The following is a 23802-nucleotide window of genomic DNA, read 5'->3' on the forward strand; positions in this document are numbered from 1 at the left end:
AAAGTTATTAAAAAAATGAAAACAAGTGGCAAACAAGAGGGTCAGCAAAATGTTAAAGAGCACAAAATAGTGTTCATTATTTTAGTAACATGAGACTGTTAAAAATTTCAGTGGCTCACATTGCAAAATTTCTCTTAAGTTGCCTGCTTCTGACCAAGTTCTACCATTATTGCAATTTTTAATATATCACGGGATGCTAAGTTCTAAAAACTGCACCTGTCATTTCAGGTTTGCCTGAGTCCATTATTGCAGCAGCATGTGCCAGAAGTGGCCAGAGAGTTCTTCATGTGGATTCGTAAGTTACTCCAGTAATTTCCCTTTTTCAGAGCTAAACTGACTGGAAGGGTTTCTGTGTCTCTGTCAGTGTGGGCTGCAGGACTCCTCTCTCTTCATCTGGCACCAAGTAATGTTATGTTTCTGTCTCTGCCTTATTTTGGGGGTGTTATTTCCATCAATAGAGCAGGCAGTTTTTGGAAGCTAGCTCGGGGATTTGGAACATCAGTGCTGTGGTGAAGGATGCTGTGATGGCTCTTTCTTTGCTACAGGCAGGACTGGCTACAGGTTTAGTGCCTGTTATTCTCATTCCTGACAGTGATTATCCCATTCTCTTTGGTAAGAATGACTTGTGTTATTTCAGTTTCTTGTTTTCAAAGTTTCTAATAAATAGTATTGGTCACTGGCGTTTGATTCTGTTAGCTATGCCTGTTTTTAGCTATGATGAATATCACCTTTTAACAATGTAAATTGTTCCCTTCATTAATATCAGAATTATGAATTCAAATTTTTCTCAGTGTATAAAGAAACGAGATTTGGGATTACTGAAATAGCTGTTAGATGTGCTACTTTGATTAATCTGTTGTTCCCTACAAAGGACCCAGTTAAGTCAGGCACCAGGTATTGCAAACATATATGCATAAAGTCTTTGTTTATAGTTTACTTGCTCTCATTACCTTGTGTACCTTATTTTATTACTTTTAATCTCCAGCCATGTTTGCATTTATCATAATATACTGCATAGGTGATTATGGGGAGATGGTTTTGAAGTGGCCTATTATAAAATACTGAGTTCTGAGTTTGATTTATAAAAACTGTCCAAGCATTGCCATCAGCAGTAGCTAATCTTATTCAAAATAGTCACTTCACTGCAGTGTTGCCATAAATTGCTGTAGACTGATTTTAAACTGAAGTTAGCTTCTGCCAACTAGTAATTGAAGGAGCTCTATTTCTCTGTGCCAGCTATCTGTCTCAATAAACGTAAAATCTGTGGTTCTTCTCAGAGAGCTACATTTGCTGTAGATATTAATGAGCTGTTGACATGTGAAATTTCAAGGATATTTGTTAAATGATTTAGAAAAGTAATTTGCAATTTAAAATGTGGAGATTGGCACTTAGTTTAAATTTGAAGCTGCTGGAGAAAGGTAGATCAAGACTAAAAGTGGATTACTTGAAGTGAATATGCTTCCTGTACTAATTGTGCACGTGCAAAGGACTTTCTCTATCCACTTGGTCAAGTTTCTGCTTTTGGTCCTTTGTTTATTTGCCTCATTTAATTCTGTATCTGTAGTTAGGCACCAGTTTGGAGGATGAGGCAGTTAGGGGTGAGGCATGTTTAGCTACATTTTGTATTTGATATTCAGCATCTGGAACACAGCATTTGAAAGCTGCGGTTTTATTGTCTACATCCTTGCTCATTGTCTTATCTTTCTACATAGAATTTAATTCAAAGGCAAAGGAGAGTCAAGATGCAGAATATTAACTTATTTTCTGTGAGAGGTAGAGAAAACTGGTCATGTCTTGCTTCTTGACACCTTTTACCTTCCTTATTTTTTGACTATACTTTGCCTGTAGAGCACTTGAGTTTTCTTTGTGTCCAAAATTCTTTTATTTGAGCATCCAAGAGTATACTGGGATTTATTCCTGTACCTCCCTAGTCCAAGATCCCTGCTTTTGTAGTTTGTCCCACTTCATGCTAGACAATTTGTCTCACTTTTTTTTCAGAACTTGTAAAATCTATGTAATAGACCCTGTGTCTTTATACAGCCCTCTTTGGATCTTTAACTGCTGTGAAATAAGGGAGCTGTGGGAGTACAGCAGCCAGAGAGCAAAACAGGTGCTTCTCTAATCAGGTCAATTTCTTGCAAGAAAAATAAAGAAATTATTTCATTTCAATAAGGAAAACTAAGCAAAAAATTGTTAATTCTGATATCTTTTGAGCTCTTTTGAAAATGACCTTTTTCTGTTTATTTTGGTTTAGGATACAATCTCACAGCAAAGAGAGAGTAAAACACGGTCTCAGCTGGGCTGTGATAATTCTCTTTGGTCATGTTCATATCCCAGGATATAATGTGGTGTAGCACAAGTGACTGCCACTATCACCCACCCTTTGTGCTGAAGGATCTCAGGAGCTGTTTGGGTTAAACCCATCTTCTTGAAAGCCAGGCAGCTCCTAAACACATCACTGGGCCAGAATGGGAACCTTTAATACATTTGCCTGTGTACTAATAGGTAGCACAGGAAACTTCACAGGTTTGAAACATAAGTCATTTTGTGTTCAGACCCTTAAAATCGATGTGGCAGTAACTTCCTGTGCAAAAGACAGCTGCCCTGATGGCTCAGGACTTCTTTCTGGAAGATCAGATGCAGGACAGACACGTGGAGGCAGCTCTTGGGGGAAATGCTGAGGCATCAGCAGCTTTGGGTGTGGGGGCTGTGCCATGGCTCTGGGAAGGGCCAGCGCCCCAAGGAGCACCGGCCAACAAATCCTTTGTTGATCTTAGGTTTTAATTGTGAATCTCCTGCTTTCAGAAGTGTCCAGTTTCTCAAATTGCTATCTGTCTACGGAAGGGCACATTAGATATTTTCTTGGTCGACATTCAGATTGTTAATCAGTCAGAAACAATTTGTGATTTCAATGTTCTGGATTGGAATTTGCCAATTATTTTGAAAATGGTCTGGATAACTGAAGAAAAAAGTGGAAAGTTAGCATAGGAGAAGAGACAAGGTTTTTTCAGAGATAAAATTGTACTTTAGCTACATTTCCAAAAGTTTGCAAAACTTTTTCTGCTGTTAGCTCCAAACTGCAGATTAGAGATTTGAAAAGTATGAAGGAAAGGAGCAGTGTTGTAATTCAGGTGAAACCCTGGTAACACGGGAGGAGTCTTGAGCAAATATAATTTAAGAAATAACGTGTGGTAGGGAAGGAGAGCATCTGTGCTCTAACTTGGTAGAAAAAGTATTTTCCACCTCTGCTGTTGCACCTTCAGAATGCTTCCTGTTCTTAGTTAGGGAATAATTGGATTGTAACTCTAAAAAAAGGAGAGAATATCCATCTTTGTAGTTTGCTAATACAGCAAGAGAAGAGGGGAGCTTAGGCCTTGAGATTTTGGGACAATATTTTAGCTTTAATTAGGCTTTGATCTTGACCATTACTTAAAGGAATTCCTCAGTTCATCTTCAGGGCAATTATAACAAAAATATTTGGTTACAAAGGAGTCCTAATTGTAAAACCATTAGTCAGCTCTTCTCAGAATTCCTCTCCAAGACTTGCTATAAACTTTGCTCATTATGTCAGTAATCATGTCTGCTCTGTCTTCCTTCTGTAGTGTTTTCAGATTAGAAAATTAAGCAATCCTGATTCGTCATGTAGGACAGGGAAACTAATTAAAATTCCAGGATTAAGAAAAAATCTGGAAGTTGCTACTTGAGGAGAAGATGAATATTTGAGGTGGCATTACCCAACTTGGGAAGGGTGCTCAGACACCAGAGGAGAGGAGGGACAGCTGTGGTTCATTTTCCTTTGGAGAAAGGCTGTGCCACCTCCTCAGAATGGATGGAGCTCCACAGCAGGGTCATGCAGTGCTTTGTTGAACACACTGGGTTGCCTCAACACTGGGTAAAACAATTCCAAATGAAAATCCAGCTGATGAACAGAGGAATGTTCAGATGAAAGATGTCTGACACTCACAAATAAACTTTTGTAACTTTCTGGGAAAATAATGTTAATTTCTCTTACTGAAAATTCTAACTTTAAATAGTCTAAATGTACATGATTTAATATTGGCGTAGATTCAAAAAACCCACTCCAGATTTTAGGCAGGTGTTTTCTGGGATTTTGGTGATCTTGGCATTGGTTGCTCCAACAGCTGTATATTGTATTCCATATTCAAGAAACCTGCAACAAGAGCAGCAGGTTTCCTAAAAAATAAATCTTCATGGCCATGGTTTTTGGAAATCCCAGAGATGACAGATAATACACGGATATTGAACTTTTTCTTTTCTAGAATCTGAAGAGAAATGAAGAAATTACCCTGCACCATTGACAGCTTAAACAAAGCTAGAAGTACCATCACATGCAACTGTCAGTGTCTTTTACAGATTGAAATCTCACAGAATTGGGCATTTCAGATTTAATCCTCATTGCTTTGTGTTCTGTGTGATACCAAACAGCAGAAGTTCTGGAGCTCACCATGTCAGTCTCACGAAGTAAGGATGAGCTCCTGTTAGAGAGTATTGGAGTTCCTGTTTGGAAACCATCTGCAGATGGAGCTGTGCTGCTCCATCACCGCACTGCAGGCTGTGGGCTCAGTCCCCCCAGCTCAGGGCCGGGAACACCACAATCCACTGGTGGAGCCACCTTTATTCAGTGAATGCTGGATTTTGTTGTCTTTGCAAAAGATGTCCTATTTATGTTCTTCACTATTGCCTTGCAAGAGCTGAAAGACTTTTTTAGGTCAGTTTGTAGTCAGGAGCAATTAGGCACTGCTCAGCAGACATCTGTCCTTCATATGCTAAGTAAGCACCGTGGTCCAGAGCAGCAGCCTCTGGTGCTGGAGGGGGGCTGACACTCTTAATGAAGTCTTTGTCAGTGCAGATAAGCCCTGTCAAAAGCATCCCATCGTAAATCTAGTCAGGAGAATCTAACCTGAATTTAGCTTTTCTCTGTTATCACACTGATCTCTACAATTTAAAAGTGGAGGAGGTTATGATAAGATTGATTTAACAGCCTTCACATTATTCTTTAAAATGCAAACCCTATCTTCCTCCTTACATTTTTTTTTATTAGTTTTTTTAGTGTATGCAATAACTATCTATTCAGGAGGGTATTTTTGGTATCTTTGAGGCTTCTGAAGTGCCAGTACACACTGCCAGAAAACAGAGTTAAATCCTGTAATAACTTTTATTTTGCAAGAGCTGGTGATGTTTTAAAATGTAGTTGCTCTATTATTTTTATTCTCAGACTTGTTAAGTATTTAAGGTATGGTATGCATGATCACAAAAGCCAACTAATCCAACATATGTTTAGAGAAATACTGGTAGAGAAATTTTAAAGAGAGAGAAGAGACTTTATTTGATTAACAGCAGAACCATTAATTTTTTTGTGATTTAAAAGCAGTAAATAATCTTTTTCGAGCAAGAAGGTGGTAAATAGAAACTGGGAAGTGCTCAGGGAGGGATGATCACTTTGTACAAATCAGTTCCTTTGGCTCCACCTGCAGTACATGCAGTTCAATAAGTGTTTTGCCAAAGCACCTTCACAGTCTGTAATAGGCATAATATGTTGTGTAAGCAGTAGATAAACAATAAACTGCACTTTCCAGTATTTGACACAATGCATAAGAGAGCCAATCTTGGCCAAAAAGCAGCATTATCTCTGTTTTCCTTTTCTTCACACCATCCCATGTGTTGTTCTCAGCAATACCCTTTTACCCCCCAAATAATTTGATTTTGGACTACAGTGTGTTTGGTCAGATTTGCATACAAAGGAGTAAAATGGAAATTTTGCATTTGATTAAGTATTGCAAAATACTAATTTTTATCTATTCTGCATCTGAAGAATCTTGCCATGTAAAATGTTTTGAATGTATCAGACTGGGTTATTTTTTCTTTAAATCTGGGAAAGCTGTTTTACCTGTCCAACAAGTTTTCTTTTGTTCTTTACAGGAGAAATTACTATGGTGGAAACTGGGCCAGCTTTAGTTTTTCAGGATTATTGTCCTGGATTAAAGAAAATCAGGTAAAAAATTCCCAAATTGCTTTTTTTATGCCTCCTTAACATTGAATCCCTGTTGTTTGCATGATTTATTACAAGACAAATTACCTCCCTGCTTTTGCTCTTTGGTAATTTGACAGATCAAAGAGGTTTGTAGTTCCCAGCTTTACTGGTTGAGCCTCACCCATCTGGCCTGGCAGGCTGAGGCTCTGATGTGCCTGCCTTGTCAGTCTGATTGAGGCCACACTTCTGGGTTCTTGAGCTTAAAGAGAAGCAACTACACCATTGTTTCAGTTCCTTTATGATAATCTGATCTTTTCAATTTCCCCTTTGATTATTTTCCACTCTCTGACATTTCAGCCCTTTTGTTTTTGTTTGTATTCAGCTGATTCTTCTTTAGAGGGAGAAAAGTGGGTGCTGGATCCTTCCATTGAAATGTCCTGTAACCAGGACAAAAAGATGAATGCTGATAGTGTATTTTTCAACGACCAAAGTTTATCTGATTCATGGCAGTCCACTAGAAGCCTTCCAGGGAGGATATTTATTCAGGAGATGGAGCACTTGGGCTGGATTAGCAAATGGCTGCTCTGTTATTTACGGAAATGCTTTGGAGCCTGTTGGGCCGTAGAAGATGGAAGTTTCTCAGCTCAGTCTCACGCCTGTTCTTTACACTGTGCTGCCTCCTGGCATAATCGGGGCACTTGTTCAGTGCCAGAACTTCATATTCTTTGAGTTCTGTTGTATGATTTAGAGTTTCCTGCGTGCGCAGATTAATAAAATCCCCCAGATCACCATGTTTTCTCATGTGTTCTCCATTCAGAGAGTTTTGTCACAGAATCTGGAATTACCCTGGCTGTGGCAAACCTGTCTTTTAGGAGGTTGTATTCCAAGTTACATTCAACTCTCTACTAAAGCCTGTACTTCATTTAACACTGTATTTCAGATTACTAGAGCCAATGCTGTAGTACAAATGTTGGCATGGTGTAATAAAGTAACCAGCTCTAACTGTTTTAACTCAAAAAATGTAAATAGAAAAAAAATTAAGACAGGTAAGAGGAGGTTTTTTTCTTATATTATTAGGGGCTATGTATTATTTGTGTCTACAGAGATTTATAGTTAAAGAACAGCTTGCACAGTACAATATGTAATTTTATACTTGTTCTCTTAAGCAAAAGACAGATCTCAGTGATGAATGTGACGACTGGAGAAAACTGATCCTTGAGGATGAAGAAGCAATTCCTCTTAGCAGCAAGGATAAAACTATTCAACATGTTGAAGATTTCTGTTTTGGAGAGTAAGTAGAAATCTAGAAATTCATGAACAATTTTGTATGCCCAGGGGTAAAGGATCATGTTGTGCTTTTGGTTTTAAGGGTTTCACCACCCTGCCATATTGCACATTGTCTCAAAAAGTAACCCTGGCCTCTGAAATGTTGCTCCTGTCCTTGTGCTTTGTTGACATCACTTCACTAAAACAGCCTGATCCTTCCTAAATGACCTCTCTGGGTGCAGTGTAATTTGTTGGCCAACTTTGTGAGTTTGTGATTTACTTCTGAGTAGAAAACAGAAGTGTTGTGTTTAGATTTTAGTAGTAGTAGGCAGTTGTGCACTGAGATCAATTCAATTTTTCCATTCTTAATTTGCCTAAAAGCTGCTGTTCCTGGTCAAAAATAAAACCCCTAAATGCATGCAAAATGAACCACATACAAAAGAACTGGAACACAGACAGAATACTGTAATTATGACGTACTTCCTTGTGCTGAAATGGTAAAGTAATATTGCACTTTGTCCTTTTTATATGTAATAAATTTAACTAACCGAACTGTGTATTTATTTATTTATTTATTTATTATTTTTATCTTCTGGGTTTTGCACTGAACTGAGCACTCTCCAGAGTTCTTGAGAGGAAATTCTTTGAGGTAGTTATGTAAGTTTAACCTCAAATCCCTTAGAGAATACCATAGGTAGCTAAATGATATGCTGACACATACTCATAGAGAAATACAGGTTCTTTTTCCTGTAAACATCATAAATAGGGGAAAAAATATGTGAATTGCATAAATACAATCTGAAGGTCACACACTGAGACTCTTCCAGGGTTCAGTACTGCACAGTAACGGTGCTTGACTGGATTTAAGATAAAATGTAATGCTTATTTTAAACCAACAGCACTTGGATATTGTAATTGTCATCCTGTTGTCATAATAAATATTGTTCAGAATGAAAATTAAATCAGATGGAAAGGTTTCATAGTCTTTTAACTTAGTGTATGATTTTTGACTGATAGCTGGCTCCCAAATGAGTCCTGTAGCACTGAGATTTCACACTTAGAAGTGACATTATACTTGGGTAAAATCATGCTTTTAAACATTCAGTTTAGCAATTTAGTACAGTGCTGTCTGTCTTGGTCATCACCAAAAAAAATCCCCCAATCCACCCAAGGAACAAGGATAAGATTAATAAACCTGGCAAAGAAAAAGTTCTCCAAAAGAACTTCAAACTTTCTGAGAGAGTCAATTACTGTGTTTCTGACAATTTACATGTTCTGCCTAGATTCTGTTGTTTTTGCTTAACTTTTGTAACTCCTATGAAGTAACCATTAAACATTTATTTTGAAAGAATAAACAGCTGGGTAGCAGTATAATATACACAGTGCAAATCTGAAATGAATGGCCTTAGAACAAAGTGCATCCATCAAAGGGAAAGAATACTGTGTCTACAACAAGCTGGATTGAAAAAAGGCAAATGGCTGAAAAATAAATAGTGAACACCTGTGCTGAATAAATTAACCAGCTGGTTGGCAATTTTTCATTTGACCTATCTGAAGGGGTTGCTGTTACAAGGCATTAATAAGACACATTCATTTTAAGATATTCCTTTGTTAGTACCATTAATTGATGAATGGTGGAAGATAATATTCTAAATTTACACAACAATTTGTCTGCAGATGTATTATTTTTTTCTGAATTAGGAGAAGAATTGTCTGTACAGAAGTTCAATTTGAGTCATTTTTATAGACAGTTCTTACATTATTCAGGGATATTTGGTCCTATAGGAAGGATGTCATGAATTTAGATTATATACAGCTTTTAAGCTCTCATTATAAAAAGTGTGGAGCTGCAAATCATGGAGATTTACCTGTTCTTTAATGGGAAGGGAATGGAGATTTAAAATATGTAAATATTTCTGTTACACTGCTTTTCAGAGTGATATAGAAAAACACAGTGTATTATGAATCCAAGTTTATTTTGATTAAAAAAAGTAATAATCAAGTATGTGTAAAATGAGATTAACTGTTTATTGAGATTTAGAGAAGGTAGAAGGAAAACCTTATTCTGAAATTTTGTGTTATAAAGGTTTAGGATGAGTTAAATAAAAGCCTCATTCTTAATTACTGAATTACTGGCAAGAGCTTTTGCAGTTTTCACAAACACCATGTTCCAGAATCCTAAAAAAAACCCCAAAATCCAGATAGAACACCAAAATTTTACTGACTTTCATTTTTATTTGTAGCAGAGATTACTTTTTCAAAAAACATTTGACAAAGGACTTATCTTTCTTTGATATTTTATAGTTACTTAATGCTGGCAATCTGAAGCAAAAAGACATAATTAATGTATAGAAACAGCCTTCTCTCATTAGGGCTTCCTTGTAGCAGTTCCTGTATTTCCCAGGGCAATATTTTAGCCCAGTCATGAGTTAAGTGCTTCCTGGTGACTGTGCCCAAGCTGGGAGATTGCTTCCAAACTTTTCATGTGTCCATGTGAGCTCCATGGGTTCATAAATGAGGAGCAATTTTTAAAGGATTTGAGTTTTTTGTTCCTTTTTGAACAGAAATCCTGCCTCTGCTTCCATCTGTAAGGCTGCAGGTGTGTGAGGGAGCATTTTGGTATCAATGCTGAGTAATTCCTTGCTGTTCTGGGAGTTTTAACCATCCTGTTAATACTCAGTGTTTGCAGGTCACCTTTAAAATCATAGTTCATTAGTTTTCAGCCAAGATTAAATTGTTTATTCAGTGCATTAATGGCTTGTGGTATAGAGATAAAAAGATAGTTTGGAATTATTGCTGAACTCCTTTCACTTACAGTGACACTGATTTGATTCATCTCAGCTGGTAGTGTAAACTAAACCAAGTTCAAAAGTCCTGCTTTCTAAGGGAGGTGTCACTGAAGTTTAACATAAAACAAGTAGATGAGATTAAAAGTGAAGTGCTGCTTTATAAAGGGAATTTTAAAGAAATGTTGTGGAACAGAAATGAACTGTGGAGAGTAAATTTTGTGTGGGAATGTCCCTCCTGTGACTGACTGCCTTCAGCCCCCGTGCATGGATTTGGAGCACTTGCATAACAGCATTGCTGCTTGAACAACTAATCAGAATGCAAGGGCAGCATTGAAAAAGGAATTTGAAAGTTTTATTTAAGCTTTGGGTCAAAGTGGTCTGGTTCTCAGTGGCCCTGCTGGGATTGTGGCTGCAGAGGAGCTCGGTTGTGTAAAGCTTGTCTGTTTCCTTCAGGAGAGTATCTCAGCTTCATGACCTTAATGCATAATTGCATTTCAATTTCATGGTTTTTAATCCATAGGGAACACCTAATCAAGTTACTGCTTTTATTTCAAAATACTGCATTTCTGTTGTTTATGTAGTTGTGTATTGTTTCACCATGAGGGCCTTGATTTTCATTTTGAGATCCTTCTATTTTTGAGTATATGTAAAGTAAAAACTCAAATTTTTGTTGGCGTTTTTTCCTCCTCAATAAAAATAGTCCTCTTGAATTACAGCTGTGCAGCCAAAGAAGCAGAGTTTGTTAGTGGGCAGAACACCTGAATGGGCCAGGATAAAGAAATTCTAATGCTTTTCCTAGAAATGCTTGAGGTTTCTGTTCTGGCACCGACTCAAAACTTCAAACAAGTTTTTAAGACTCTTCAAAAAGACTTTTTCCCCCTCTTTTTCCCCTCTGTGTTTTTAATCAGTCAGGATTCAGCTGAAGGTGTTGAAGAAGCTGGTGCACTGCCAAAGCTGCCTGTGTTTGGAGCCCCTGCTGCCCAGGGGGTTTCTCCAGGGTCGGAGAAGGAGAGTCCAGCCGTGGAGGGGATTTCTCTGGGATCAGAGGAGAGTCCAGCAGCAGAGGGGCTTTCTCCAGGGTCAGAGGAAGAGAATCCAGCAGTGGAGAGCCCCGGAGAGGAGCCACTGACCCCAGAGCCAGAGCAGGCCCCGGGCACTGAGGCAGCTCCAGGGGACGGGGCAGGAGCAGCCCCTGGCAGTGGAACTGCTCCCAGCGCAGCTTCAGGAGAATCCGCTCTGGAACCGGCAGAGACGGAAGCTGCACCCTCTGAAAGTGCTGCCCAAGAACCAAAGAAAATCACCTATTCCCAAATTGTCAGAGAAGGCAGAAGGTTTAATATTGATTTAGTTTCTAAGGTAGGAACTAATTGACTCTTTTTGTATAAGGACATTTACTTTGCTTAAAATGCTGACATTTGTTTTAAAACCCTTCATGTTGAGACAGCACCTTCGAGGCAAAATAGCCACTCTTGAGAAGTAAGACTTGTTATCCCTAAAACAAACATGAGCTATTAAATATGTGTCCTTCAGTGTTTTATAAGCAAAGAGATCAAAAAACACAGCTTAGAAAGACCGCCATAAAAGTAAATTTCATGAAATATAGCACTTAGTATCAGCAAAGCCTCTCTTTTTAAATAGTACCATTAAAAGTTAAATTTTTAAACAAGAAAGAGCAATCTGCATGCAGATTTATCTTTTTAAGAAAATAGAAAATGTGTTTTGCAGCACAGGGATATTTTTTCAAAGTTGAATACTTTTCATATTGTGCCTAAAAAGATTTTTCAAATCTCTGGAAACTGAAAAAGAAGCTCTCTTCAAGAATCCATTCAGAATTCATTCTTTGTGAAGACACTACAAAATGCATTATTGCAAACTTCATGTTCCAAATGTGAATCCCACTTCTAAATATCCTCTCAATAACATCTTGAACAGCAAGATCCTTCCAGTGGGTGTTCAGTCATCATTCAGTCACCACCAGTGGGTGGTGGTTAAGTAGATAATGGTATTTTTTATCCCTTTTATACTCTGGCTGACCCTCTGTGGGACATGATGTAAATTGCAGCAAATCCCAGAATTCAGACACAAGAGTGGTCAGCAGGGCAAGGCCAGGAGTGTGGGGGGGGTTTCCCTGGCACGGGAACATCGGCTTCCTTGTGGCGTCCTCATCGGCATCCCAGGAAACCTTTATCCAAAAAATTCCTGTGTGATCTTGCCAAATCTCTTCCTCAGGACCACGAGACTTTTCAATACAGACATTTTCAGTTCATAGCTACATTTCTGGCCTTTCTGTATTTCATCATGTATTTGAAACTTATAGAAAGAGGATTGAATTACATATGACTAAACCTTAGCTTGGGAGTTAAGGAATTTACCTGTGGAAAAGGTGACTCTTGGTTCAGGGGATTTAGGGAGCAGCCAGTGAGGATTTTGTTGGGTACTTCACTGATCCTTTTCACCCACCACATCCTTTCTCCTTCCTGTGCAGTTGCTTTATTCCCGGGGCCTGTTAATTGACCTCCTCATTAAGTCCAACGTGAGCAGATACGCTGAGTTCAAAAACGCCACGCGAGTTCTCGCCTTCCGAGAAGGGAAAGTAGAACAGGTACTAGAAAATAACATGCTGCACGTGTTTCATCTCTTCTTCTTAAAGTCAATAAGCTTGAAATTGGTTTTTTGAGAACTTTGTGATACAAAGGTGGTGCTTTTTCCTTAATTATGATTCTAATGTAATTTCTGCAAGAAAAGATGTCTGTATGTGTTATATATAAATATTAAAATAAAGTCAAAGCAAACTAAAATAAGGTTGTGCAGTCCAGTATATTGACATAAATCTTTACCTCAGGCTAAATGTTTAGGCCATAATTGACTGGCAGTTAATTATTGAAGATTAACAGATTTTAGGTTTTAAGATTCTAACATAGACTTGAGTTGTCTTTATGTGATGTACAAGAGAAGTCACTGTGATAATGGCACAGTTCATACTAACTCTAGTGACTACCTCTGTAGTCAGAGATGCAAGTGAAATTAAAGGGAAATAAAAAGAGGAAGAGGCTCAAAAATTCAAGATTTTTGAATATTCTTATTGTGGAAAATTGGTAACTTTAGTTACAGTAGAAAATAGGGGAAGGAAATATATAAGAAAATAATTAATTGAAAACACTAATTTGAAGTATTTGTTATTTAATCAGACTTGTTGCTTGATGCTGTTAGGTTCAGTGTGGAAAGCGTCAGAAATTATTAAAAAATATTTTGCAGGTGCCTTGTTCTAGAGCAGATGTCTTCAACAGCAGACAGCTCACCATGGTGGAGAAGAGAATGCTCATGAAATTTCTGACATTCTGTTTGGACTATGAGGAGCACCCCGAAGAATACCAAGGTAGTGTCTCATTGTACAAGGCCCACTCCCTTCCTTCCACTTCCTTCAGGGAGGCACAAGTCTGAGAGCTCTCCTATGTTTTCACGTGGTTTATTTGTACAGATTCATTTTTAAAGTATGCTTTGACCTTTTTGTGACCTTTTCACTTTAGTGTTAAATTCTTCTACTTAAGCACTTGCTCTTCTAGTTCCCACATCATTTATTATTTACATTTTTCTTTAACAGCAAAATTATATATTACAGCAAGGTTGCACAATGCTTTTTGTCATTTTTAAGTGTTTCCTCCCCTCCCCCAGGTATTTTTTAAAATAATGTGATGTATCTGAATTTTCTGTCTGTTTTTTTGGATACTACATAAATCTTTACAACGTGTTACCACAAAATCCGATGGAGAAAATAGAATTTTTTAACTATGAAAGTAAATGTAATTTAATGCTCTTCAGTTGTAGAAGGCAAGTTCAAAGTGCTTTTATCAACTGTTGGCTTATTTAGATGAGAGGAAATCAGAATACATTTGAGCTATAATGTGCAAAGAATAACGAGCATCAGGTCAAAGAGGGAAATGAGCTTAACAGGAGGAAGGTGCTTTGGGTTTGTGCTCCTCAGGGTACAAAGAATGAAATGATGTCCTCAGTTCTTGGAGTCTAAAAGTAAACTAAGGCAAAGAGCAAAAAATCTGTCAGAAGGAAATAGTGAGGAAAGAGGAGTACAAACATCCGAGAAAATTATTCAACATATGCAAGAGAAAAATAATCAGTATCATGATCTGGTAAGATTAAGAAAAGGAGTCTGTAATGAACTCCAGAAAATCCTGAAGGGGGAAAGACTCATTAGGCTGAAGTGGTTTATTGATTACAGGTGATCTCAGTTTGCTGCTGCTGGAAGAAATGGAGGTGCTCAGAGTGAGGATATTGGTGGTATTTAGAAAATTTATTAAGTAAAAGAAGGAGATGCCACATCAATTTTAAATGAATCCATTGATTCATATACCTAAATAACATGCGATTTATTTTACTTCCTGAGACAGTTTTAAAAGATTTTGTTCCTGCATTTTAAAATAGCCTGAGAAGTAATTGAGAATATTTTGAGTCAGATTAGGCTAATGTAAAAACTTCAGAAATTTAAAATTGCTCTTGATGAGATCATTGCATTCGTGGGAAGGCAGACTTTTAATAGGAAGAGTTCATGAGCGTGAAGAATTTTTTTAAAAGCTTTTCTTTCTGTAAAATATGGAATTATATAAGAAGTTCAAAGTGAGGAAAATTTGAGAATTTTTTTAGAATGATAAAACAAAAAAACCTGTAATTTTACGACTTCTTGCTTGGCTGTACAAAGAGCAGTAAGATACACTTGTAATAAAGCAGTGGTTGAATCTTGAACAGAATATATAGCTTTGTAATACTGGTCTCTGCATGGATGGAAGTGTTTCTAAATTAATTAGAAATTTATCCAGGACTGAAATAAGAGCAGATTTCTGACTAGTATGGAAGTATACTATTCCTTAAATACAACTTTCCTGGAGAAAAATGTTTCAGTTATGAAGATAAGTTTTTCAGAGATGTATCAATGCCAACATCCCCCAGAAGACTTGTGTTTCTTTGAATTTCAAAATGTGTCAGCAATAATATTATTTTAAAGGGAAGGTAGAGTGATCCCTTTCTGCTCTCTGTCTCATCCACATTTGTTTGTTGCCAGCAAGTCATCAAATTGAAATAAATACTTCACCTTCTCATCTCTGGATTGTGGCACTGTATGAGAGGCTTCAGTGAGGATAAATATCCAGTCTAGCCCTGGCAGTGTGGATGCAGTCCTGTTCTGCAGTGGGTGTCATTTGGGGTAATATTCTGGGTAATTTACAGGAAACAGCGTCCCAAGGCACTTGAATGGATTTTTGTCCACAGTTTCTCACTTTTGTCTCAGGATTGGGAAATGGAGTTAGATCAAGTCTAACAGGATGAATAAGTGATGCCATTGGAGACCCATTAAGTGGGTTTGTGATATTTTGAAACACTTTAATGGAGCGATATTTCTGTCTTCTGAGAAAACTCACTTTCTGGGAGTAGTTTTTCTAACTTTCATTGTCTTGGATGATCCATTTTCAGCAAGATGTTTGTTGAAAAAGTCAACTTGCTTTAGTTTAGTGAAATCCAAAAGCTGTTTGAGCTGAAGCACAGGAGACAGTGCAGGTGTTACATGTGCTCAGTGCCTCACGTTCTTTTCCCTCAGACTATGAGAGCAGCACGTTTGCTCAGTTCCTGCAGACACGGAAACTGACCCCCAGCTTGCAGCACTTCATCCTTCACTCCATTGCAATGGTGTCAGAGACTGAGAGCAGCACTCTGGAAGGTCTTCAGGCAACAAAAAAATTCCTGCAGTGCCTTGGCCGCTATGGCAACACCCCGTTCTTGTTCCCTCTGTATGGGCAAGGAGAGATCCCACAGTGCTTCTGCAGGTAAGCCTCACCTACCCAGACATATATTCCCAAAAGGAAACCCTTGGGTGATGTAAGAGGTATCATTCACTAGGATAATAATTTGCAACATTTTTCATTGTATTACAAATGCAGCTTGTAGTAGCTGCTGGCTGTGGTGGCTGCCTGTGACTTAAGTTAATAAGTGCTAGGAAATGAGAAAGCCATAATTTAACCCATACATAGCTACCCGTTTTGAATCTGACAGAAGGAGACTCCGTGCAGTCTGTCCAAAAGGGTGACTGTGCATTTGGGTAGGTTGAAAAAGTTTGTGTGTGTGTCTTCCCTGAATCTACAGAAGATACATGTTGTCAATTGGTGTTACTAATTAATGCTGAGAATGCATATGCCATTCCCATGTAGATATTTAATGATGAAGTGGATTGTTCTGAAAGAGGAGAATGGTGTCACGTGTCCGGTTCACAATTAGATTTAGAACAAACCTTTCTACATCACAGACTTTTATGCAGACAGGGCAATTGATGTGAAATCCCATATTACGCTCTTGGCATCGTTTTGTAGCTCTCTCAAGACTACAATGTTCCAACTCCTATGAACTGAACAGCAGAGGAGGTCCTGTGCAGCCCTGTTTCACCAAGTCACTGCCACATTCTGACATCCCAAACAGCAGCCATATGTTCTCCACTCCTTGAGCCTTAGAAAGCAAGTAAAAAAAAAGCCCAGTGGGTTGCAGGATAAACCATGATCCACTTCAGCCCCTTGAGCTGTGGCAGTGACAGTGCAGTCCTTGCCCTGGCTCCTGAGGTGGGCCCCGTGGTTCTGGCACGGAGCTGGTGCTCCGTGCTTTTGGGGACCATCAGGGATCCGTGTGCAGAGGGTGGGCGGTTTTAATTTCAGTTGTTTCCAACAGTTCAACTGCCTTTTAAAAGGCTGAGGGATTTTTTTCATCTTTGCTTTTGTTGGCAAGCAGCCTTTCCATCTGCTCAATGTGGGTTTAATGTGGTAACCTGTAGGTCTGAAGTAAACATTAGCTCTGTTTAAAAAAAGCAGCTTTGCCTGGTGAGGCCAGTTTGTCTGAGTGATATATTTGTACATTGGTCCTTTAAATAGTGCAGGCTCTTACCTGCTTTGTTTGGTGCTGGACAAGTTCTGCTTTTTACATGTGTGCTACAATGAAATTGTGGTTTACAACATGTTGTTGGGTATTGTCTTCCTGTTTGTCTCTGTGAGAGATACTCTTTCTCTTCTCCAGAGGAGTACTTAAATTGCTGCCAGAAGAATGGCCTTAGCAGCTTGAGCCTGCTTGTCTGTGTGTAGGATGGATGCAGTTATATGTTGATAGAAACATTCTGGAATAATTGTGCTCCATTGAATAGAAATGTTATTTGCTACCATCTTTTGTCAGTTGCCTTTCATCTGCTCCTTAAGCTGTATGTATATGGTGATTTAAAGAAGTGCAGACCTGTGTAATTAGGTGATTGAACAATTTGTGAACAAGAGTTGGGGTTAGGTAACTACTTGGTATACAATAATGCAACAGAACTTGTGTCTCTGGATTTTATGGATGTCTTTGTGTCTTTATAGGACTTCATGTGAGGCCAGGTATCTGTATGTGACCAGCAGATGAGTAAATCAGAATATTACCAGAGCCATTGAAGTAGTAAAATTTTGGCAGTTCAGCCTTCCTTGGCTTCAAATACCTGGGGAAAAAAGTAAATGTAATAATGAAGATTAAAATTTTGTTTGCTTTCTTTCTCCTGTAGATTCTTATCCATGTAATTTTTCTTGCATTCTCAAAATCCCTTCGGCTTAATTTTTTTATTTAATAACCAGCACATGCAGTTTTCTGATCTGTAATAGCAATATATTTCAAGAGTTAGCAGTAGATGTGTCTAGAAGTATTATAAATATTCTTATCAGAAAATCATTCTGTGATGGCAGGACTTCTTAGATGGCCTGAACTTTCTATTTAAGATCACTGGTTGCTGCATTTTATGGTTTTTTTTGCTAAAATGCGGAAATTCTACAACAAAGAGGGTATTTTAATAGTTGAAGCAAATTAGTCTGTAAAACCAAAAAGTAATTATACTTTTAAAAGGTTTGAATTACAAACATTCTAATACAAAACTTTAAAAAACAATTGTCTTTTGTTTTTAAGTGAACAATGTAGGAGGCAACCATCATAATTTTTGAGATTAATCACAATTTTTAAAGGTGTTCTGCCCTCAGGATTGTGGGCAGTATCCAAGGAATCCTGCTGGGGCTTTGGAGTAAAGAGTCAACACCAGAGCCTATAGATCACAGCCTACAGCTTTTATCACCAGCTTATCAGAGGAAGGTGTCACCTGGCCTGTGATTTCTAACCACTGTTCTATATTCTGCTTTAATGTAAACCTCTTAAGCGTTTCTTGCAGCCAGTTACACTGTGTGTTCTCATCAAGGCTACTGTTATAAATGGCACACATGCATATTGATGGGAATGAGTCAAAGACATTTGTAAGTCACATCCTTGCATCCGAAATGAATCCTGCATAAACACCACAACCTTTTAGAACTGCTGACGACACTCGAGTGAGCAGAAGCACTCTTCGTTCTTTATTGGTTTAAGCAGGGATGGTTTAGGAGAGAAAATTAAACTTTTATATCACTGTAATGTACATCCCAATATGGTGAGGTACAGATGTGAGTTTTCTGTCTCCATAAATTGGAGTCGTGGAACAAGGAAGGTCATTGGAAGCCTCCTGCTCTCCTGAGCTGACAAGCAGCAAAACTTTACTGGCCCTTTACAGCTTCCTTTGCTTCCTTCTTGTACAAAGCTGTTCTGACTCTCCCTTTCTGATGATGTAGCAATAGTCTGATGTTAAGTAAAAGTGAATATAGTAATAGCTCATTCTTGAGGAAATCCCAAACAAGCCTTTATATCTGGTACTGTGTTTTGTGAACACATTGAGTTGGGGGCAGAGCAGGCAAAGTTTCTCTTCAGTTTGGTTTCAGATTGTTTCCTCTGGACTCATGCAGATACGAACATGCAAAAGGAATTGACTTTCTGAGAAGCAATAGTTTTTTCCCACGTGAACTTTTAGAGGGAATTGGTGACTGTCCACTGTGCCATCTCACAAAGGTTCTACAGGTGACACGCTGTGTCTGTTGTGTCTTTGGTAAGTTACCCAAAACCTGACAGATGTCAGAGTGGCAGTAGGTGCTGGAATATCCTGGGCTTTGCCAGAGGAATTGGTGATTCCCTGACTTTTATGTGTAGTCGGTTAACAGTGCTTATTTCCTATTGACAGACTTTGAACTTTCCCATTGTGTGCTCGGTGGGCAGTGTCACCCTTTGTAGTAGTTCCTGCAGATTCTGGCTGAAATTGTAATTTTGGTCTCCATGACAGTGACAGCAGTAATTTAGTGATGGAGGAAAGATCTGATTAAGACAGTTCCATCTCTTTCAGTGCCCATATTTACAGGAAGATTAAGAGGCCAGGCTGAGGTAAGATGGATAGTGTGATTGATTCAGAGGGTCCCTGTATATGTTTAAAAATGAATAATCAGTTTTACCTTTACATGTGCGCTATTATCTGCTGCATATGTCAGAGCTCCTGGGGTAGTCTCAGGTCCTTTAAAATTCCCAATTATGTCCCTGTTACAATCTAGGAAAGTTTTAGTGGTCTGAAATCAAGACTGGAGTTCAGGAAATCTGACTGCAATAATTTATGAAAAATTTGGTACACCGTGTTTTTCAGCTAAATCTATACATGAGTATCATGTCTTTGCATGTTAGCAAGATGTGTGTGAATTGTAGGATTTAGCATATTAATGAGAAATTCAAATCGTGTTAATTCCTGGTGACAATCAGGTGTGACAGATTTGAGTCTCAGCACATGTGAAACAATCACAGGTGATTAAAAAATCATAGTGAGATATGAGTTCAGTCCTCCATTTCAAAATACCTAGTTTTCATATTTATCTATCTCTTTTCACTTAAAATTATTCCATTTTTTTGAACAGAAAATGTAATTGGAATTACTGACAACTTGTCACTATTCCTTGGGTTGCACTAAAATACTGAATAGTACCAGGAGCTGCAGTGCTGCTTTCCTCTTAATTGTTTTCACTTGCATTTCAGGAAAATAACAGAACTTCAAATGTAGCTTGGCCTTTAAAGACAATCTTGATAAATTTCTTCTCACTTTGTTGGCAGATGAATGCAGAATGGGCAAAAAAGTGTTAGCAGGATTGTTTGTAGGATCAGTTGTTTGTTTTCCCTCTAAGGAGAAACTCTTTCTTGGGATAAACATGAGGGAAGTGAGATAATCCATCATTCTGAGACCTGTTCACTAGTGATGGATGGATAGATTGGTAAAGTAACTCAATAATCTTCATTTTTTTCAGGTTATTCACAGATCAGTGAGCCTTGTCGTTAATACAGCTATGGAATGCTTTTGTGTCCTTGCCCACAATATTTCTCAGAATTTGACAGGAAAAGACTTTTAATTTGGAAATAACCTTTGTTGTGAAATGCATTAAGTGGATGAAACTTGAAGAATACCTTCCCATTTTAGATTTTATCTTCTCAGTGAGTGTGTGTGAATTCTTTGTTTAAAAAATTACTTGCAAACATGAGAGCTGTCCTGCTCCTTGCTATTTCTGACTAGAAATTGTGTTCTGCAGGAGTTTATACCGTGTGAAGGCCTTCAGCCATTAGAATCTATCACATGGGATGCTCTGAATCATGTGGATGTTGTCAAAGTGTATTGATTGCCCATCCCTAACTAGGCACAGAAAAGTTTTCAGTCAAGAAATTGTATTGAGGGGTCAGACCTACATTGTCTTACTCTCATTCTTAATCATCTTGGTTCATTTTAAAAACATATTTGGAACCTAAAAGCACAAAACGCAAATGCTATTGTGAGATGCTTTTTCAGGGTTTAATAATTAGGATAATAATGATAATAGGAGGGAGATGTGTCTTAATATATTATTTGGTATTACCTCTTACCAGTCCCGTAGCAAACAAATTCCTCTCTGGTTGTGTGGGAATGTGCAGATTGTGCTTTACAAAGTCTTCCTGAGAATTCTGACTCAGACATGAATATTTGCAGCACTATCAGAAGACCTGTTTATTACTGGGGCAAATCTGAGATGAGGAGGCAAATTGCATTCAGCAGAGTCCTTTTTCATTAAACCAGAAGGCCGAGAAAGGTAGCTTCCTAAACATGACAGAATTAGTAAAATAGCCCTTGAATTTCATTGAGGGTTAAGAGAACTGGATTTTTTGTGTCTTTTCTGGAGGCAGAGCACACATAAATGGGTTTTATAGATGAAACTAATGTTTAGTGACTGGTTCTAGTGCCTGGATTTTGTGCCTTGCCCTACAGTCCTGCACTCCCCAGCTTCTCTGGGAGGGCAGAGTTGTTCTGTAATTGCAGCTGAATGACCTTGGGTGAGGAGCAGCTGCTTCTCCAGCAAGGTCCATGGGGTTTAGAGCCAGCTCCCATCCTTCCACCTCCCTGAGACAGGATCCTTGGGAGTGCCTCTGCACTTCCCTGCCCTCACAGCAACACAGAAACAACTGGAGTCTTATATTTCCATTTTCTTTTTTTCCCTCTCCAGCTCTGTGACAATTTCTTAGAATTGCCACAATGCTTTAACGGTAATTTCTAGGCCACTTAAACACATTGCCTGATGATTTCTCACCTAACTTTAATATAAATCATCTGTTTTCTTGAGTTTAGAATCCCAGAGAATGATTCTTAGCCTTGATTCACTAAGAAATATTGCAATGTCCTTGAAAAAAAATAGGTTGATAATGTGGTTAACTTTAAGAAATAGCACTTTTATATTGTGACAAGAGTCATTAGTAACATGGCATTTTTATCAGCAGTAAGCTGCTGGTATTGCAGTTGTATAAATTACTTACAGTTGAAATTAAAAGAGATTAAACATGGGCTTATTTTTGTCAACAGAGTTTCCTCAGGTTTAGAAACATCCTAAGAAATCTACACTGGCACAAAGCAAGGCTGAGGTATAGGAACATAGATATGATGAATTAAGATTTTTATTGCATCATCTTCTAACATTTGAATTTATGAAATGGAATTGGATCTTGGATCTGTAAAAGGCAGCAGTGACTTCCCAAATTCCAAAACTTGTACATCACATAATAGGAGCTCAAATGTTAAATCTCCTGAAGTGGTTGCACTTCAGTGCAGTGTGGTCATTCACAATCCATGAACAATAAATACCAATCCTTGCCAGACTCTGATGAAACAGACTTTAATTACCCCTATTTTGTAATTATGGAGAGAAGTGCACAGAGGGTCTATTTAGGGTCAGTGATAAGTAGCTTTGTGCTCTAAACAAAACCAAGCACACCAGTTTTCATCTTGTTTGTTTTACTGGCAGATACTGTATTCACTACTAGAATGTTTCACAGGATGTAAATGTATATTTCAATATATGCAGGGCAAATTCTATCTAATTTTCTATATTTCTATATATGCAGTCTAAATTCCATACAATCAAAAGGGGCAGTTTGTTAATTTTAAATTTGGTTCTAAAATTCCTAGAAGAGATGTGAAATATGACACTTCCTAAAACATGATGTGTGACTGAGCTACTTTTTTTTTTCCTAACCGCTCTCTCATCCCTGGTGGCTTTTCCTGGAGCTGTCACCTTTGCTGCCTGCTGGGTCTCTCCCCATGAGAAATTTGCTGGGGCTGAAATGGGCCCAAGTCTTTGTTCTCCCCCTGCCACCCCAGGTCTGCCATTCCAGCTCCTCTTCCTGCAGCATTTCCCAGTCACAGCCTGGTTTTCCAGAAGGAAGGGGAGATCTGGGGAAAAAAATCATCTTACTGTGGGCTACGGGCTCAAAATACTCTCTGTGAGTGAGCTCAGTGCTGGTGGGTAACTGCAGGAACTTTGTGACTGGTTTAAAATTGTCATGTTGCTAATTGGATTTAGACCATAGGCTGCTTCTCTAATCTTACAGGACCTTTCTAAATTTCACAGGAATAATGAACACAGCCTGCAGAAAAAAGTCAAAATATTTGACTCTTCATCTACTTCCTTCAGCACTTATGTCACATATTTTTCTTCCCATAGCTCTCCAAATGCCAGGAAAGCTCAGGATGACAGTGATTATTTTCTTCATTAGTTTTTTGGTGCTTTTTTGGGGAGGGGAAGGGGGAATGACGACATTTGGTGTTAGCCAGGTGGATGCACACAGTGAGTTTTGAGTTTGGTGTGGGAACCCTGTGTTGGGAAGATTAACTAACCATCAATTTTTGTAGCTGTAGCGATTTGATTTGATTTGATTTGTCTGGACTCCACTTGTTAATGTTTTTAGAACATAGCAACATTGGAGGAAAGCCTGATGTTCTAGGGGCCTTTCAGGAAACAGAATTTAACATAAGAATCAGGTCACAGCTTGCTCTGTGTGTAAAAAATAAATTGAAAGAGGACAATTCATTATTTCAGCACTTGCCATGTTTTCCTTTGGTCTTTCTCCAAAGCTTGCAGTGCTGTACATGGAGTATTCAGCTTTAAGGAGAGAATAAAGTAGTTTTTACTATAGAAAAAATGCACAGTTAAAAAATAGTCAATTTTTAAAGTAATCATGACATGCATTTTAGAAAGCAGAAGACAAATTATGTGCTAGAAATAAAAATCTAGATTTTGGTGTAAAATTATTTGATACAGTTTAAGAATTCTTTCAGAGTGAACTAAGGCTAAGTCTGTACTTTGAGTGTGTTTGTGGTATCTCAGCACTGGAAATCGAAATGTCAAATGAAGAGACATTCTATTTTTGTTCAATTAATATCACAGAGCATTACATCAAAGCAGTAAACTCCTCTTGTATCAACAGATGCAGCAACCCTGAAGCCTATTTTCTCTCTTGTTACATTAGTGTTTAATTAAAGAAAACAACTAGTTGGAGGCAGTTACTTTC

The 23802-nt window shown here is 38.2% G+C and overlaps 1 protein-coding gene across 1 annotated transcript in view; it reads left to right on the forward strand.

The window, feature by feature from the left end:
• Positions 1-23802, forward strand: part of CHM (CHM Rab escort protein) — a 53837-nt gene that overhangs the window by 10055 nt on the left and 19980 nt on the right. Inside the window, exons 2-8 of the mRNA XM_005526227.3 lie at positions 229-295; positions 5941-6013; positions 7159-7283; positions 10956-11403; positions 12533-12649; positions 13303-13423; positions 15650-15875. Coding sequence (XP_005526284.2) covers positions 229-295; positions 5941-6013; positions 7159-7283; positions 10956-11403; positions 12533-12649; positions 13303-13423; positions 15650-15875 — 1177 coding nt within the window. The remainder of the gene's footprint in view (positions 1-228; positions 296-5940; positions 6014-7158; positions 7284-10955; positions 11404-12532; positions 12650-13302; positions 13424-15649; positions 15876-23802) is intronic.

This window comes from Pseudopodoces humilis, chromosome 15 (genome assembly GCF_049639895.1).
Source record: "Pseudopodoces humilis isolate 2021_Gansu_Grassland_sample_001 chromosome 15, ASM4963989v1, whole genome shotgun sequence".
NCBI lineage: Eukaryota > Metazoa > Chordata > Aves > Passeriformes > Paridae > Pseudopodoces > Pseudopodoces humilis.